Source organism: Stegodyphus dumicola, chromosome X1 (assembly GCF_044657685.1).
Source record: "Stegodyphus dumicola isolate Sdum_Otavi_A_Nest chromosome X1, ASM4465768v1".
NCBI classification, from domain to species: Eukaryota; Metazoa; Arthropoda; class Arachnida; order Araneae; family Eresidae; genus Stegodyphus; species Stegodyphus dumicola.
The window spans coordinates 253,103,148-253,122,451 of NC_140780.1; the positions used below are offsets into that span (position 1 = coordinate 253,103,148).

Consider the following 19,304-nt stretch of genomic DNA (forward strand, 5'->3'; position numbering starts at 1 on the left):
CAAATTCCAAATTTCAAATTTGAGCTTCCAGATGCCCATATTCGAATGGAGGAGTACGTTATTCAAAATTTCATGTCTTTACCTACCGTTGGTTTTTTACAACGCTAGAAACATACGTACATTCATATGCAGATTCTTCGTTATTTAACTTCTTTAAAAATAATGCAGGGCTCTAATATTTGGTGGCAACAATTTGAAAAGTGATACGCCGTTTATGGTAATCCGACGCAAAATGCCAAAACGAAAATAATAGTCCTTCAGAGCAAATTGCCCCTTTGGTCTTAAACACATATTCAAGAATTTAAAATCTGGTGGTGTTGCTAAAAAAAATCTGTTAACACTCTGTTTTGAATTCATTAATGGTAAATTTAATTTTCTTTCTTGTGATGAGATTTTTACGTTATGCACTGTAATTATCTCTGTTTTTATATTAACTTATATCTGTGGTCTTCAAACTTTGTGAATTTAAGTGACCAATAAAACTAATATGTTATTATCATTATTAAGTTAATCTCTATCGCTGTCAGAAAAATAAATGTTAAAAAAGCATTGAAAATGTATTAATGTTGCGTACTCTTTATGTAGGAAGTGAAATGAAAATCGTATTTATTGTGATTTTACTCATAAAAACAGATCGACTTCGTATTAGTTTAGGGTGATAATAGCAACAGAAGTGGGCAGGGGAAAATGATTCAATTATTATGAATGTTTAGCTTTGCGGCTCACGTAATATTTTAAAATTATTTCAAAGTTTGATTTTGACTTGCGGAACTCCCTGCATGGACACATAGTGTTCCGTGGAATACGGTTTGAAAATCATTGACTTTATGAGCCGGTGATTTTGCTTATCAAAAAACTGTAAAATGTTTTATACGGCATTTTAAATTTAATTTATTCATATCTCTGTCAGATTTTTTTTTTTTTTTTTTTTTTTATAAGTGTTCCGCTGACTGCTTTAAATTTGAAGTTTTGAAAGGAAATTGCACCAGAAATGTACTTTATTTCTGAACTCTCCATTGCCTTAAAAATGAATTGTGAATCATGAAGTTATAGAACTGGAGCTTTTCTCTTAAAAGTGTATAATCGTTTCTTATATAGGGTTTGTGAATTAACAGTGTTATTTCTAACATCTATGGAAAGCTTAATTTTCAGTCTGTGTGAGAGAAAAACTGTTTGCTTTATTGATACTAGTCGTAAATATAATTTAAATTCCTCATAATTACCTGGAGCTTATCAATTACATTACAAATTTAAGAATAAACGTGTTACTTTATGTATGCCCTGATGCAATATTTTATTGCAATCTTTTGTATTAAATAGACGCTAATTATATTGTGTAAGTTTTGAATTGTTTTTTGAAAATTTTCAGTTGTGATATTTTTTTACTTTTTGTCAGTATTGTGTAATTTTTTAAATAATTTAATTTACAAATCTGATAATTTTTTTTTTCTCTTTTCATTTCCATCTCGGATATTACAGCACTGGAGGTACCTAGAGGTTGGTGATAATCGCTTCTTTTGCATGTATTTTTTGCATGAATAGTATTTTTATTTAAAAAAGAATCTAGTAGTATGTTGATTGTAATTTTATCAGATTTCTGTTAACTGTCAGTTATTGTTACTAAACATGAGGAAATGAGATCAAGATTTAAATGCAATTAAATGATCTTCATATCAAATCGTGTTATAGCTAGACCCAGAAATATTAAGAGCTAAATATTAAGCAAACAGTCCTCAAAATATCCTCCATCAAGATCGGCGTTAGAATTTTGCCCCCCCCCTCGGTGCAATAGCTGTGGCTTATAAATTATGCCGCATAGTGCCTTCCTAAATTCTGAAAACTTTGCCACTGTTAAATCCGTCCCCCGGTGCAGTGCCATATATAGTATGGGCTCTATCTTAGATGTTCTGTGTGTTATTCAAGTGAAGGAATGGAGGGTAGGAGGTAACTATCAAATTATTCCATTTCTTACTTTGTTTATGTTCTTTCGGGTGTGAATAGTGTATTTTTTTAATCAGTAATTAAGGTCTAATCCTGAAATATTTAGTGATATTATAAGATTTTTCTCTTTAAAATTTTGGATGATTTGCGAATGTGTAGTTGTAATAAATATTCTATTTAGATTTAATTTGAAATTCTTTCAATCAGTTGTGCACATTAAAAAAAAAAAAAATCAGCTAATTATTCTTTTTGAGATAACTGCGATTGCAGTCTTAGATCGAAAGTTTTCGATGCTTTTTAGCCATATAATTTATTTTTGTAACGCCTGATAGGATAACACATTTGTATTGCAGCACATTTTTTTACTAAAGCGTACTTTAGCTAATATTCGAAACCTTACACACTAGATGGCAGCACTACCGAAACTTATGCGAATAATATTTTCCTATGAGGGCTACTCAAATAGCTATCAAAAATTTTCTTGAAGGGGAGTGGGATCCCGTGAAAGAATATGCATAATTTTACTGTGTACTAAAAGAAAAAAATTCAGCTACTGCAATTTCAATCTTCAAAAAGATTTATCTGACTGCTGTCGCTTGGAACTGACAATTTTTCTGTCAGTTATTTGACACAGTTACTTGCTGCTTCAGTTTCTTTTAATTTATCTTTATTGTTTTCTTTTAAGTAATATTTATAAAAATGAAAAGAATTTCGTAAAAAATAAAAGATGAGTAGAAAATAAAATTGCTTCAGAGAAAATTATGTTTAACTAAAACTGAAACGTAGCTTAATTTGCTTGCGCACGTAATTTTAATCTTCATGTAATTGTAACAAATTTGGGTGGCCTTTACAGTTTTCTGGGAAGTTAATTTATATTTCTTTCTTCTGTTTTCTTATAATTTAAATTTTGGCTGTAATTTATGATTAAAAATTGTTGAAATTTTCTGCCATAAAGTTCAAATTTTTATGCTAAGTGCTTAATTTTCCATGTGGAAAGGAAATAGAATTCAAAGCAATTAATCCTTCTTAATTTGAAATTAAATTCCATTAAGTTTTCCAGCTATTATTAATGTAATTTCTTTTCTGTCTTTCTCTCTCTCACTCCCTTTCTACCCTTCAGAAGTTTAAGAAAAATGTTATGATTACAGACAGATAAAAAATGAACATCAGAAGTTAAAAAAAAGCACATTTTATCATGCCATCTTCTAATAACTTTAAATCTGTCTATTGATCCACGTTATATTCCTATAATTAGAACTGGGATGGTTTGAAAATTATATATTCTGTGCCTACCATAAATGTATGGAACAAGACCTTTCTGAATGCTAATACTATTTTAAAAGCCTTTATTGCTATAATGTGTATGGTAAAAAAATTAATTTTAATGAAGTTCAATGTAAGTTTACATTTAAATAAAATGTACACATGGCATTAGTTCCCCCGTTCTCATATGGTAACAATATTCTGAAGGCTATCTGCAAAAAAATCTGGCAAGTGAAGAGGATATTAGATATCAATTTACTGTAAAAAAAAAAAAAAAAGCTTAAAATAAAATCATCATTTGATATAAATTAGGGTTTCGGATGTTTATGTCCTTTTAAACTTGAAAGAATTTCTATTAAATTTGAAGCTTTAATAAAGTAATTATTGTGCATTGCAATTACATATGCATTGGTCTATTCGTATATTGCTGTCAACGATATTGTTTGCTTTCTAATTTGTGACAATGACAATCAGCGTAAAAGAGTTAAACTTTGTAAGATTTTTTTTTTTCCCCCTATTCAATGATATTTGCATACAAGTGGTATTATAATAAATTAATTTCAGCCTTTTAATTGTTTCTTAGATACTTTATATGAGCTGTTTTCTAGGAACTCCTTATTCCTTGTTCCTATTTTTTTTAACACTGCCACTGCTTAAGTAACTAACATTTTATTTCTTCCAGACTTATACATGCTTACATGTCTGCTATTCCTGTCGAGCTTGTTGTACCCCTGGTGTAAGTTTCATCTGCATGCTTAGCTGGTTTTCTAAACTTCATTAACTTTCTTATTAACCAGGTTCATGATTAAACAATATTTTTCAGTATGTAGAAATAAGATTCAAATGTTCTAACTTAAATTTTATGATTTTAATTTTTGATCCGAGAAGGTAGTAAATGCCCTAAATAGCATTTATGTGGGGTCTGCTTATGTTAATATTATACTTGAAAATAATATGCTCGTTATGTGTTATTTCTTTTTATAATAAATGCTTGTTTCATGTCTACACTTTCATATGCTGCAGTTCTATCTTGTACTTTTAGTCTTTGATTATTGAAAAAAAATCTGATATATTTTTCACTCATTTAAAATAGTAACTGTACATACATTTGACATGCGTACCACAATGAGAAAAAATAAATATTCTCAATATATTTACTTGTTAAACGATAAAAATCTGTCCTAAAATATCAGTTAGTGTTTTTGTAAAATTAATGCCGTTTTGTGTGCTGTAAACTGGAGGAGTTCAGAAATCGTTAATCTGAGCAGCTATCATCCTTCTGTAACATTCACATCCAACATATTTCATCCTTCTATAACATGCAGTAGACATAGGGAACTGGGAATAGGCAGTTATCCGCAGGAATATTTAAATCATAATGGGTAGCTCCAATTTTTTTTTTTTTTTTTTTTTTTTTTTTTTTTTAATCTTTTGTGACTCAGCTTTAGTGTCTTGTGTGCAGGTTGTTAAATCATTAAATTTGTGGTTGTGCTCTTTGAGAAAAATTAGTCTCTTGTCCTGTGTGTTGGGTTACTAACTCTGGAAGCAGGTTCATTGATGGAGACTGTTGTACTGGTTTTGTACTGTATTTAATTTTATTCCTATTTTTAACTGTGTAATTCTTTCTTGTATAGTCGTGCATCAGATTGTCATGTACTTTCGCTTGCATGTTATGATCTGTTATTATTTTGGCTTATTGCATGCTATGATCTTTTAGTGCAGCTTAACTCCATTATATTCAGAAGTTTGGTTTCTTGCCAAAATTCAGATATTCATAATGAACATTTAACATTATCACACAAGACAGAATAATTCTCTTGACTATTTTAAGGTGTTATATTCCAAGCATCTGGCATCTATTATCGGTCTTTAGTCAGTAGCCTCAAAATGATGGAAGACGTAGGGTCAACAAAAGATCTAAGAAGCATTCAAACTCGAGTGTATTCAAACTATTATTACCAAAGGAAGGAAGTCTATAATACTTTAGGATAATTGCGCAGTTTTTTTTTTCAAGATTATCGTAAATTAGCATATTTAATTTACCAGGATGAAAAATCCCGGTAAATTAAATTCATAGAGCTAGAACCATTATGGATAACCTTAAGCACACATGAACTGGCCAGTTAAATCCCCAAATTCAAAATCAATCAAGAATATCTTTAAGAAGCAAAAGTTAAAATCCAACATACAACACCCCAGAAAATTTAATGAATTGCAGTCAAACTATTTTTAAAATGATAAAAAAAATTGAGTCATATTACTTAAATAACCTTGTTGAATATCTTCCACCAAGCATTAATGATGTGATTTTTTCCGCATTTTAATGTTATTAAATATTAGAGGTAAATTTATGGAGAATCTAATATTTTTTGGCAGTTGAGATGGGAGAAGAGAAGAGAGAAAAAAAAAAAAAAAAAAAAAGTGGCAGGGGTAATTGGGATTAGTTATGGAAAATAGATGAAGACAAGCATATCTAAAAATGTTATTTTTTATCAAGCACATACTTATAAAATAAATGAATTAGTCAGAAACTAAATAAAATTTATATTTTCTACATGCTGTTTTTTAAATATTGTTATTATTGATATGTTATTTATTGTTTTTGATATAATTCATGGACCTGGTTGATAGTGCTAATTTTTAATGCATATTCCCTTAGTCTATAGTATTTTAAGCTTTTTACTGTTGTTCTTTACTATTTTAAGCCCATAAGCTACTCATTTTGCTTTAAAATTTCTGAAATTTGTATATCTCCTGTGTTCTCATGTTTAGTCAATCGTTTTATATATTCTGTTCAGGGCTAAATACTTACACAGTTATTTAATTTTCATTTCTTTTGCTTGGCATACCTTCAAATAATTGTGAAATATTAAAGATGCCTTCGAATTTCTTTTTTTTTTCCTTCTGCTTATGAATTTCTGTAAACTCACGAATAATGAATTATTATTTTTCTGCCCATTGTTTTAAAAGTTTTGAGTGTGTGTGTTTATATGTGTGTATGCACTTCTACGCCTATGGAATTGTGTGGGTATAAAAAAGGTGTCTGGAATCTATGTGCAGAAAATTCACAGAATAATGAAAACGCTTGCGAGACTGTATCAGATGCTAGACTCAAAACTTACTCCGTGGCCTCCATTGTTTATCTACAAGAAATATTGCTTATTGTCATTGATGTAAATGATCGGAAACTTTGACGAACTTATTTAACAAATTTTACGGCTCCATTGAATTATGCCCGCCCTATATTTGATGACATTCTAGCAAATTTCTGCAGAATGACCTATCATACTAATGAAGAATTGATGTGAATAGTAGAAGTTCCTTGTAGAATGGAACTTGATCCATTCGAAAGATGAGGCTACGGAGTTCATTTGTTCCTATAATATCTCAAAAGATTTGTGAAAACTGTAGATTTTAGCTTAATTTTTAATGGGAAAATTGGTTTTACGAAATACTTCCTGAAAATGTCTCTTGCAGATCGCTTTTAGAATTGTGGCATGTCATAAATGTGTTGGTAGCTTTATGAGGCCATTTTTTAACTTGAAAGTAGTACATATATATTGGCGCACACACGCATAATGCATACGTGTATGTACGTAAGAAAGTATTAAAGTAACTGGTTACAAAGGGATGTGTTGGATGCATTCAAGATGAATGAAGCATGCAAAAAATCAAAGTTTATGAAAAGAAAAATTTGATTTTAAATATTGCTGGTACATACACTTTATTTTTTTAACTTACATAGCATAACTTGTAGCCTTATTGTTTGCCATTGATTTAAGCATTAATTTTTTATTACATATTTGTTCTTTTTTATGATTATTAATGTATCGTTATTATTCAAATTCTAGATTTAGTTTCTTAAGTAAATAAACATTTGTCAAATAATTATGAAATTTCAAGTGAGTTGCTTTGTTATTTATTTTGTTTTATTTGTAGGTTAATCGACATATAGACGACTTATTTGAAGATCTTAGAGATGGACATAACTTAATATCTCTACTTGAAGTGCTCTCTGGTGAATTAGTAGTGAGTTTCGTTCGTTATTTCGAAAAGTTCTGCAGTTAGTTTTTTTCCAAAATAGTGCAATAATTCTGCTTTACAATAATAATGTAATATTTATTTATTTATTATTTTACTTTATCTTTCATATGGAAAATATCTGTATGAATAATTTATTCAATATCGTTAGTTATATAAATATCTGTTTTTCGCGTTAGTTATGAATAAATCAAAATTTTTCAGAGGCATATTCTTGTGATAAAATGCGGGAGTTTCTGTCTCACTTTTTACAGCATTAAGAGATTTATTTTAAGATTTAAACTCAAAAATGTACAGAATTTTATTTGTAGGTATATTGTTAGGTGCAGCCTTGCAAGAAGGAATTTTCAATTTTACTTCAGCAGCGAAATTTTTTGTACATAGTAATGGGCATTGAAACGTAGCTCGTAAAATGCTGGAGCTGGGATGTTAAACCACCATGTTACTATTGTTTAAACATTTGCATCGCGCAAAAATCTGTAGACACTGAGATGTTTCTTGAAAGTTGGAAGAGTAAAAATTACTTGGCATGCAAACTGCGATGGTACAAAGTTTTCCATTGAAAATACTTCAAAGAACTCTCATACCAAAGTAACCATCTATGGTGAGCGTAAATCATTTTTGACCATAGCCTAGGATGATGACTTCTGATGACAGCTTATGAATGTTTCAGCGTTGTAAAGTACGCAGTTCCATTAACTTTGTTCCACAATTCGGGACAGTGACAAAAATATCTCTTTCTTATCTCAGAATTAACATCTGGCTGTGTATGTCTGCTGGCAAAACCCATCGTTACTTTGTTACAGATACATAGTATTGAGTTTCCTGCTTAGATATTTCCATTCCTTGTTTTGATTTCGATATGTTATGTTGAAACCGTCTGGTTACCAATAATGAATCCTTTCCAGAAAATATGGGTCATGATTGTTGCATAAACAACATGGCATCTGCCATTCTCTTTGGCATGGATGACCATATATTACAAAATAACTAAGATGTTAGTGTCTCCCCGAGTGTTTAGGATGCTACACTTTGCAGTATAAGGATCTAAAAACCTGTCCCATATTTAGACAAATTATCAGTTCATCCCAGAACTCACTGTATAGTACATACAATATGTACATTGCAGGAGGAAGAAGGGGGACAGTTCTATATCTCCCATTCTACTGGGCCGATTGACGAAATTCAAACTGCATTTTTCATGTGTCGAAAGCGCGACTTAGGGCACATATTAGCTTTATATATAGCATTGTTCTAATATAGTTATTTTGACCTAAAATAGGACTTTCTTTAAAATGGCATACCAGTTTTTTCCATATTTCGATTCTATGATTGAAATTATGCCTAAATATTAAATTTTGTAAAATTGCGAATTTAATGCGAAATTTACGGAGAAATTCAAAAATTTTGTCTTGGCGCATTTTTTTTCACTTTGCGACAAGAATAATTCAGTTGGCGAACTTCTTAATTTATAGCAACCTATTTTCCTTTTTTTTTTTTTTTTTTTTTTCCATTGCAAACGAATGGAAAAAAGGTTATCGTTCATTCTTTCAAATAATTTTAATAAGTGCGTAAACTACATTCGGCGTTATTATCTATCGCTTATAACGAATATGCCAAATTTCAAAACGCGCAAATACGTAAATTCACATATATCCTAGGAAATTTTGAATAAAAAAATAATTTTTTCCAGATATGCTTAGAAACATATCTTACTTTAAGATGATGGTAAACATTTTATAGGTTATAATTCGAAAATTTTTTCGAAAAATTTAAAAAAAATTATTTAAAATTACAAATTGTAAAAGTAAATCATAAAAAAAGAGCGAATTTTAGTTGGAATGAAATAAATTTCGAATTCTGGAAGAAGGAATCAAGTAAGCCTAATAAAATGAGAGATTTAATAAATGTATATCAAATTTAATTAACATTGAGGAGATAAAATTTTGAGTGCTAATTTTTTAAAAACTACTCGTGAGATTTTTACAAAACTTGGCAGTTTAGCATAATTTAAGTAGTAAAATCGAAATACGGAAAAAAATTGGCACGTTATTTCAGAAAAAGTCCGATTTTGTGTCAAAATACCTATATTAGAACAATGCTATATATAAATCTAATAGGTATCCTAAATCTCGCTTTCGAGATATGAAAAACGCAATTTGAATTTCGCCAATCGGCCCAGTAGAATAGGAGGTATAAAACTGTCCCGCCCCCCCTTTTTTTTTTTTTTTTTTTTTTTTATGCGCAGTGTTCAAATAAATTTTGCTTGTGAGATGCGCATTTTCAACATCCAAATCTAGCATCAATGTCAGATTCTTAACATTTAACTTTCATTTTTACTACATTGATGCAATCAGAATCAGTAGTATTCATAATAAATATATATATATATATACATAATACATTTTTGAATCTCATGTTCTTAATGCTGTTTCAAAATGTTATTTATCATAATTTCTTATGTTAAACTTTTTATAGCCCAGAGAGAGAGGAAGAATGCGATTTCATCAACTACAAAATGTACAAATAGCATTAGACTTCCTTAAAAACCGAAATGTAAGTTCCCCTTTTCCTAGTGTTCAAAATACTTTTGCAGATTGTTTTCATTGTAATGATTATTACAGAGGCTGTTCGCACATTTTTTAGACGATTTTGGTAAGCGGTAATAAAAAATCGTTTGCTGCAAAAGAAGTAATTGCAGTTGTACTATGTTTTTAAAAGTCAAAATTATCTGTGGCTTGAAGTTTTGTTTTTATTCAAAATGGCGAATTTAACAAAGCAGTGGTTTGAAGGCTACATTTACGCTCTTTCCGAAGAGAAATATGCATACTCCGTTATCCCAAAACGATGTGAGAGTCATGGTTTTGTGATATCTAAAGCGTCGATACTAATATCATCAACAAGAAAGGAAACAAACGTCAAATTGGAGCCTGAAGTGGGACAAAAATTCCAAACAAGTATCCAAGGAAAAAACGGACATCTTTGACTATTGCAAAGGTACATTGTTTAATGTTAAAAGAAAATCCCTTTAGTCAAAGGACAGTTGCAAAATCATTCAAATGCTTAGTGTCCACTGCAAACAAAATGATAAAAGTTTATTTAAATCTTAAGAAAGCGAAAAAACGCAATGTGCATCGTCTTCTTCCAAAGCATATCGCTCAACGCAGGACATGCTGCAGAATTCTATATGAGAAACACTTATCCAAAGAAAAATGGTAAACAATTGTCACAATAGATGAAGCATGGGTGTATTTAAATGATTGTAACAAAAAAAGAGCCATTTATTATCATAAAAGGGGAGACAAAAATTTAAGTACATGGTTCAAAGAATCGAAAGAAAGTTTTCCTAAGGGATTCATGATTGTTGCTGGTTTTTCTTATAATGGCAAGTTAAAAATAAAGAGAGTGCAAAAAAATGTCAAGGTTTAACTCCAAATACTATCAGGACCATATTTTATCGCCAATTTTTCTGAATGAAATACCATCGCTTTACCCACAGTGCCATCAATCTGTGAGACTCCATCAGAACAAAGCTAGCAGTCACACTTCAAAATCCACTGTAAATTTCCTAAAAGAAATGGAACAAAAAACTGGTATCAAGGCCATACCCTTCACTGATATCCCTGCTAAATCTCCCGATGTGTCACCTATGAATTTTTGTGCTTTCTGACTTTTAAAAACTGCATTATCCAAACGTTGTCCCAAAACCCTAACAGGATTCTGGAAAGCTGTTCGGGAGGAATGGGATAAAATACCTCTTCTGCCACTTCAAAAGGCATTATTATCCTGGAAATTGCAGTGTCGAAAGATAGTTCAGAATAAGGGATGTCAAATAGAACATTAAAAACACAAGAATTTTATGCAGTTTAGTTTTGTGAATACAATATACATCGTCTAAAAAATGTGTGAACAGCCTCTGTGTTTAAGGAAAATGCCTGTGAAACTATGAAGTATTTCTTTTTCCATATTTTTTACTTCGTATTTTAGTTTTTATCAAAGTATTCAAAACTTTTCCACTGAATATATTTGTGTATTAAAATTTTGTGATTACCCATATTAATAAGAAGAATATGTATTGCTGATATGAGCAGCAGTATCACTCATTGGAGTTATTGGTGTTGCATACTCTATGTGAATTTGTCAAAAAGAAGTGATATTTTAGTGTATTAAAATACAGAAGAGAAGTGGTATTAGTATAAGGAAAACAAATACAAATATTTTGCCAATTGTCGTCATTATTGGCTGTTGGAAGATAAGCATTGGTGTGCTGCCGTAAGAATAGCTTGGAAGCAAACAAGCATTTCTGCTTATAAAGGAAGTTTTCCCTTATTGGTAGTAGATATGAATATTACTTGTATTTAAGTTGAGCAGTTGAACAGATCATCTTCTTAAATAGTTTACTATGGACTACAATTAAAATACATCAATGCTTACCTGAACTTAAAGACAGGTTTATGATTTCAGTTACCCAGATATAAATAATATCTGTCTTTGCTTGAAAAACTATAGGTATTCAGATTAACCATTATACTTATGTCACTATATACAGTAGTTTTAAAATGCTGCAATTTAAGAGAAATGACTAGAATGGAGCTCCCTAATCTTAAAAACTGAAATTGTGCCATTAGGCCAATGAATTGATCTGTTCTGGTTTTCTTTTTATGCAACTGCAAAAATTTTGGTCATATTTTAATTAGCTGCAGAAACGAAGGGACAGTGGTATATATCAGTTCAAAAATTTTTCTGAGAATTTTAACTGTGTCTTTTTATTCTTATTTGATGCAAAGCAGCTCTTATAAATAAAGGGATTATTTTCAGAACATATTGTCTTTCATAGTAATCTCATCACCGGATGGATATATTCTATTTTGGCATTCATATCGTATAGTTTTGGTTTAAAAAATCACATTTGAATGTTGTTGGTTCCAACACATTTTAGTATTCTACATACATTAATGAATTTCCATTGAATGGATAGAGAATCAAATAAATGTAATATTCACCAAACAGTCTCAGTGATTTCCTTATTTGTAGACAGCTGATTTACCGCTTGATTTACTGATTTATCCAAATGTCCCAGCATATCTGTGTCTTTTTTCTAATTGCGCTGTTTCAAACAATGCTAAGTGTGATTAGTGAATTTAATCAAAGAATGCATAATATAGTATGCAGATACTCATGTTTTCCTCTCTGTTTGTATTCAGTGAAATAACTGTCAGTTTTTATTTTGTAATTTTTTAAGTTAGTTATTGGCACTTAAATTTCGATGAACTTTTTTCAGATCAAATTGGTGAACATCCGCCCAGAAGACATTGTTGATGGAAACCCCAAATTAACATTAGGTCTGATATGGACAATCATTCTTCATTTCCAGGTACTTCTATTTCTTGGAATGTGTTTGATAATAAATGTCAGCTAGTATGTTTGTGGAAACTATCTATAGGGTCTGCAATGGATTGAATAGAACAAACATCTGGATGAATAATTATGAGAGTAGAAGGATGTGATTTCTTATGATATGTGCATTTGATGTACAAAACAATTGTATAAATGGCCTTTTTATAATATTTATTTTTTATTTATAATTAAAAGTTTAATAATGCTTTATGGTTTGTAACATTTTTCCACATTGTTTCTTATTTGATTTGAGTACGATAAATATAGTAAGTGAGAAGTAGAAATAAGCTATGAGTGTAAAATATAATACATGAAGATATAAATGAATTTTTTATTCTTTTGAAGCTTGCATATTATTTTGCAATGGAATACTGTAAAAACTTGTAAATTAATTTTTTCTTGCGATTAAAATATTTAAAAAATTCTTATGTAAGAAGCAGTAATATAAAGAGCTGTATTCTGAAGAAGAAGAATATAGTATCAAAAAGATAAAGAATACCATATTTACTGCATAATTATTTGTAGGTGCATGATAGTCTGCTGGTGTCTGTAATAGATAAGTAACAGAAAACAAGTCAAGTATTCTAATATCTTCAAATTGCATTTCAGGTGATTTGTTAGGGTTATGTTGTAGAGACATTAGGTTATTTTGAAGCAGGAGACATGAAAAATGACCAATGCCCTCACCGGAACTCGAATCTCGGACCTCTTAAATACGCGAGTGTGCTGCCCATTACACCACGAAGGCATGCTAAGAAGGCGGGAGAAATACCTTATAATGTAAAGAAAAAAATTATATCTTTCCTGAAATATATTTATTCAGCTTTTAAATTGATAAAATAAATAATATCGGGAATAAGATCTGTATGTATTCATATTTTCAAGAAAATTTATAAAAAATTATACAGCCATGTAAGAAATTTTAGCAGAATCCCGGGAGATAACTAAATTTTGAATGCCTGTGATATTGTCTGTTATACTTCTTACTCTTATTAAGGGGGGGAGAGGTAGAGTGTTTATAAATGACTTATTTTTACACATTTGGAAACTGATTTAAGTATAAAAGTACTTTTAGCTTGAAAATCTATCAAATGTAATCAAATTTGTATTCTAATATCAGTAAAGCAAATAAACACTATGGGAAGCATGTATAATACTATATAATTATGCTAAATTGTTATATATGCATTAATTAACAGTTTTAGATTTGTGAAGATGGCTTTCTGCTGATTATTACTGATGACAAATTAATTGTGTTCACATAATTTATATCCGACTTTTTCGTATTGAAAGAGGAAAAAGAAATCTTTGTTTCACATATAGTACAGTAGTTTCTTTAAACAGGTATTTTATAACACTTAGTTTATTACAGGAGTGCTGTTAGTTGCAGTTAATCAATGAATAAGGTAGATTTGAATTGTTATGAGGCATAAAAAATAAGTTGTGAGACATGTGGTTGCTGCAGTTTGTTTCATTATGCATTGAATTTTGTTTCAAAGTGTATTGAGTGAAGTTGCTAGTTTGTTACAGAAAACTTTATGTGAAGAAACTGCCATTTTTTTAAAATGCCGTTCATCATCCAGGGAAAGTAAAATTATTCTGTAGTTTTACTCATTGCTTTATGATGATTAAAAGAATGTCATATTGAATTTTTGATAATAAACAAAAAGAAGCCAGACTAATTAACATATAATAAAACAAAATACAAATTATTTGGCCAACATAGTCTCTTTCAGATCCACAGAGATTTCTAGTCCAAACTTTGAATTCAATTTTTAATCAACTGGGAACCTGCGAGTCAAATACTAATCTTCAATGGTAAATCTTATTCTTTGTTTATCAGAGTAATTTTTACTGGGTTTTTTAATTTATTGCAAAGCATAACATAGTATACAAAATGGGCACATTGGAAACTTAAAAATAGCCAGCAAATTGTGTAAGTTCTCAAAAATTTTTATCAAATATTTTTATTTCTACTCTTGAAACTATGTATGAATTAATGCTGCATAGATGCCTAGATATCCATAGCAATTGTGAATAATTGATAATTGAGAAAAAGTGCAGTTAAATTTCTTCATATACATAGGATGATCCAGAAAGAGGTATGTACTGTTAGCATATTTAGTTTCTTTGTTGTAAATATATACCCTATATATAAATATATTATAAATATATTGGTAAGTTCTTAAAACCTTTCCCCAAAACTGTGACATACAAATGTACTGTGACACCTTGATGAGCATTTATACTTTTGATGTGGTTAAAACCTGTGATATTGTGACACAAACATTTCAGTTAGCATCATTCATTAGCTCCCATATGTGCTTGCCTAATAAAATTTTTTCATTTTTTTTCTCTTGGGTAAGATTTATTCTCAGAAATAATTTCCTATATTTTTTTGAGAGAAAGTCAACAGGTTGCTGCACTGATTAACACTACGGAAATGTTAATCAGCACAGTTCTATAAACTGTCAATTTTGAAGATTTATAAAGCAATGAGGAGAGGCCTCCATCTTGTTAAATATACAGTCTGGGAAAACTTGACCTAGGTGCAGGTGTTTTTATAATCTAGTTAGCTGCCATTATCCACAGTTGTAAAAAAGGAAAGGACTGTAGTCACCGTAACTAAATAGTTCAGTCCACATGTATTGCTTAGTGAGTTCAGATCAGTTTTGATAGTCCTATCAGAATTTTTATCTGCCCAATACATATAAAAATGTAACTATGGTGTAAAAACTTGAAAAAGGCTGCATCATCTTATCTGAAATGTTTGGTTAATAAGAAATGTGGTTCTACATTATCCCTCAGAATTGTGTCCAGTGATACGGATTATTTTTTATTATTTCATAAAAGTCTGCAGTTTCAGTTACTAATTAAGAATTTGAAGGATATCACTTGTGTGGGTAATTCCCAAAATGTTTATCAAATTTTTTGGCAGGGGCTGCACAAAGATTGAAGGGTAATTCCACATTTCATTTCCTCTGCCATCTGTGATGCCCATCACATCCAAACTGTGATATATTATGCATTAAGCCTATTATTATTAAATTATATATTTTTCATTATTAGGCATGTTCTAGTTGTCCTTTTAAAAGATTTAAAGATTAATTAATTGTTTTAAAGCTTCTCAGTATACTTAAAATATTTTTTTTCTTTTTTTTTAACATACCATAACTTTTGGCTGCATATGCAAACTGATTGCATAATTATATGTATCTAAATAATAGATATACCATTTAATTGAATGTAAATTCTTCTCCTTTGAGAGATGGATTCATTTTATTTTTAATGATAATGGCTTTATTTTTAGGTTTGGGATGGGTGACTATGAAATGGTTAGGAAATAAATGCTTTAGCAGAAGGCTCCGTTTTTATTCAGTTAATGCTTCTGTATTGATTACTAATGCAATTATATATTTTCCAATACCTTTTGTATGTTCATTCATATCATTTGTGGTTTATGTTAATTTTGACTAACATGCATGGCTTTACTATTCAATTGAATGTTGTTAACATTTTAAGCCAAGTGCACTTAAATTGCTTATTTATTTTGCAGATTGCAATATAAATTTATAAGTCGCTGAAATATATCGTATCATTTTAATCAAGTCATCATTTTTTACATGTTACAAAATGACATCTGCATATTAAGTAAATTTTAAAAAATTAAATTCTTTTCATTTTCCTTTTCTTAAAACTGAATTCTTGATGTTTGTAATATAAGATTCTTATACCTATTAATATCTCAGCATCTTTAAATTCTTTCTGCTTGCTGTCTCATAGGCAGCAACACTAGCTGATCTAGAATGTTGCAATTGAATTTTAATGCAATTAAAAAAGAATTCACAGATTTCAGACTTTCAGAAATGCGATAGTATGGTAAGATCATAAACAAAGTATATAAATTTAACAAGAAATGAAAATGTTTTAATATCAGCCAACAGTGTTTATCAAATAGAGAAGAGTAATACCATAGATGCAAGTGAATTGAAACTGGAAAGTAATGAAAGTGAATTAAAATTCTAGAAAACAACATAAGCAGTTTCAACATTTTGAGGTGTAATAGGATCATTAAGTTATTACAATTAGTATTTAATTTTGAAATTAATCCCATAATGTTGACTACTATATTTTTCAAATTAGGCTGACATATATCATTGTTGTCACTCCACTAGTGCATATCATATGCCAATAAAAACTAAGTTTTCAAAAGACAGAAGAATTCAGAGTTGGTTTATAAAAAGTGTTTATCCATTTGGGAAATATTTTTTGCTGTCCAACTGCATGCAGAATTTATCAGAATGCCTCATTATTTTTGACTGATTCACTGTTTAATTTTAAAATGGACATTTCAATAATATAATATAGTGCACTGAAGTGCCAAGAAACTGGTATAGATATCAAATGCTATGGTCCTTCATGGGAGCACAAAACTACACTAACATTGACTCTGTGAATGCACAGAAGTATTTTATATACTATGAACATCATACATCTTGCAGAGCAGTCCATTATTTTGTTATTCTGAGATGTAGAATTTTTGTGTTCATAATGCATTGCATAGCATAGCATTCCAGTTGTGATAGATAACTTAAAGATCTAATAGTTTAGTGCCCTCTACAAGACTGTAGATATATATTTCTGATATAATAATTTTGTATCTCTACACCTATCTCTTTGCACATAGTTCTGTTAGAAAAGGCTGAACTCATTGTATTGAATGCTGGGTATGAATGTGTATAGCTCATAAGAATGTGTAGTATTGCTCACTTGTTATAAAAGTTTGTAGGTATATAGAGTTTGTGTCACATTCTTGCAATGATTTGTGACAATCACTGGGTTTCTTTCCAAAGATTTTGAAGTGATTTCTAAGTTTAGCATTAGGTTTACGGATATTTTTGTATACCTATATTTATGGACACTCGCCAATGTAGAAAACCACGAATTTTCTTTTAAAAACAAAAGATTAATTTAATTTAAAAACACAATCTTAACTTTAAAACTACCGATAACTCTTATTTTGACGGATTTGTATTTTTTTTTTATCGGTGTAAAAACAAGTTACGGTAGTTAGTGTTAGCAGACTTACTAGAACCTATACCAGAGCAGTCTTCACTGATACTAACTATTCTCTCTAGTATTTGAATATGTCCTCTTGAATTACTCAAGGTAACTAAAGAAGGGTATTTCTTCAGAATAAAGTAAAGCTAGTATTTTACTCTAATTTTACAATGATATTCCCTAATACTCATAATAATCTAATACTTTCTTCTCGATTGTCTTTACTCCCACTAACGAAAGCTTATCCTAAAACGTCTTGACACATTAACTGAAACTCAACTACTGAAGATCGCTCCTTAGTCTTGAACCTAATGCTTTGTGTTTACGCTTTAGGTATGTACGATTGACAGATAATAGTGACATATCCCTTGCTTTGGTAAACCGCAGTGTTTTGATATTAGGTTCGAAGTTATAGAAAGATATATCCGTTGAATTATGTTTTCATTTAATATCTGCGTTCTAACCTTTACATTTGTCACCGGAAAAATAATTTCATAAAAAATCGGTTTACTTCGATTAACTAGACGGGGTATCCGCAGAGATAGGTAAACATCATACAGAACTCTGAAATTAAAGGACTAAAGGAGGAAATAAATTTGAGTATGTATACGTCCCTTTACATGATAACTGCCAGCGTAAATTACAAAACTATAAAAATAATGGTTTTTGTAATTTTGCTCAAGAAATCCGCAGTCCGTTAAAATGATGGGTCCCGTAAATCTAGTATAAAGAAAATTACGCTCATTTCCTGATCCATCCAAGCTTCTGTACGTATTTGTTGGAGATGTTGCGAAATCATGATTTAATTTCAATAGTTAGAAGTGCGGGAGGCGATCAGGAAATGTGCGCAAAAGTAAAGAAAGCAGTAATAAAGCAATATGGAATGAGTAACAAAATTAAAGGTAATATAGAGGAATAAATAATTTTTTTTTTTTTTTTTTTTTTTTTTTTTTTTTTTTTTTACCAAAGCTCAGTTAATGTAAAATAGAAATAGTATATCAAATGTATAAGTATTAAATGAAATAATTAAACAAGTGAAATGTTAATAGACTGATGGTAACGAGATGTGGAACCAAGGGTAAAAGAAAATTAAATATTTGGAAACATTTAATGCGTAAATGTACCATAAAAACATTTAATGTTTTAATGGTTCATTTAATGCTTTCTTGACCGGATAGGTACATTCTACTCGTATAAGTATTTCTCTTCTTGAAGAGCGATTGCATTTGGAGATGAGATTTTTATTCTCCAGATATTCAAGCTTGAAATTATTGCTTTTATGATTCATTCTGAGTATTCTTATGCAGTTTAATATTTCGCAATCATTTTGAAATATTTATTGGAAGTAATACGTGAATTCAGGTTGTTCTCCTTTTAGCACCCAAAGAACTGTTATTAGAAATTATCACACCCAAAGACCACATTGCTAATTCTTCCTTTCTTTTATACCTTAGCATATTCCTTGGGCCAGGTGCCTTGTAAATATTTATGCTTTAAGAAAAAACAATGCAACAAACAAATATGCACATAATCTGTGAGAGCCTCCTTGCTGGTTTGTGTGCGTGTCGTAGAAACGTAGCCGTGATTTCTTTCTCTGTTAC

At 30.0% G+C, this 19,304-nt stretch overlaps 1 protein-coding gene across 7 annotated transcripts in view; it reads left to right on the forward strand.

The window, feature by feature from the left end:
- Window positions 1–19,304, forward strand: part of LOC118197123 (uncharacterized) — a 466,504-nt gene that overhangs the window by 140,426 nt on the left and 306,774 nt on the right. For 5 of the 7 annotated variants that reach the window (XM_085807503.1, XM_085807502.1, XM_085807499.1 and 2 more), the window contains exons 3-7: window positions 1,480–1,497; window positions 3,887–3,940; window positions 7,144–7,233; window positions 9,724–9,801; window positions 12,527–12,619. In XM_085807503.1, coding sequence (XP_085663629.1) covers window positions 1,480–1,497; window positions 3,887–3,940; window positions 7,144–7,233; window positions 9,724–9,801; window positions 12,527–12,619 — 333 coding nt within the window. The remainder of the gene's footprint in view (window positions 1–1,479; window positions 1,498–3,886; window positions 3,941–7,143; window positions 7,234–9,723; window positions 9,802–12,526; window positions 12,620–19,304) is intronic. The other 2 variants (XM_085807498.1, XM_085807500.1) reach the window with 2 other exon arrangements.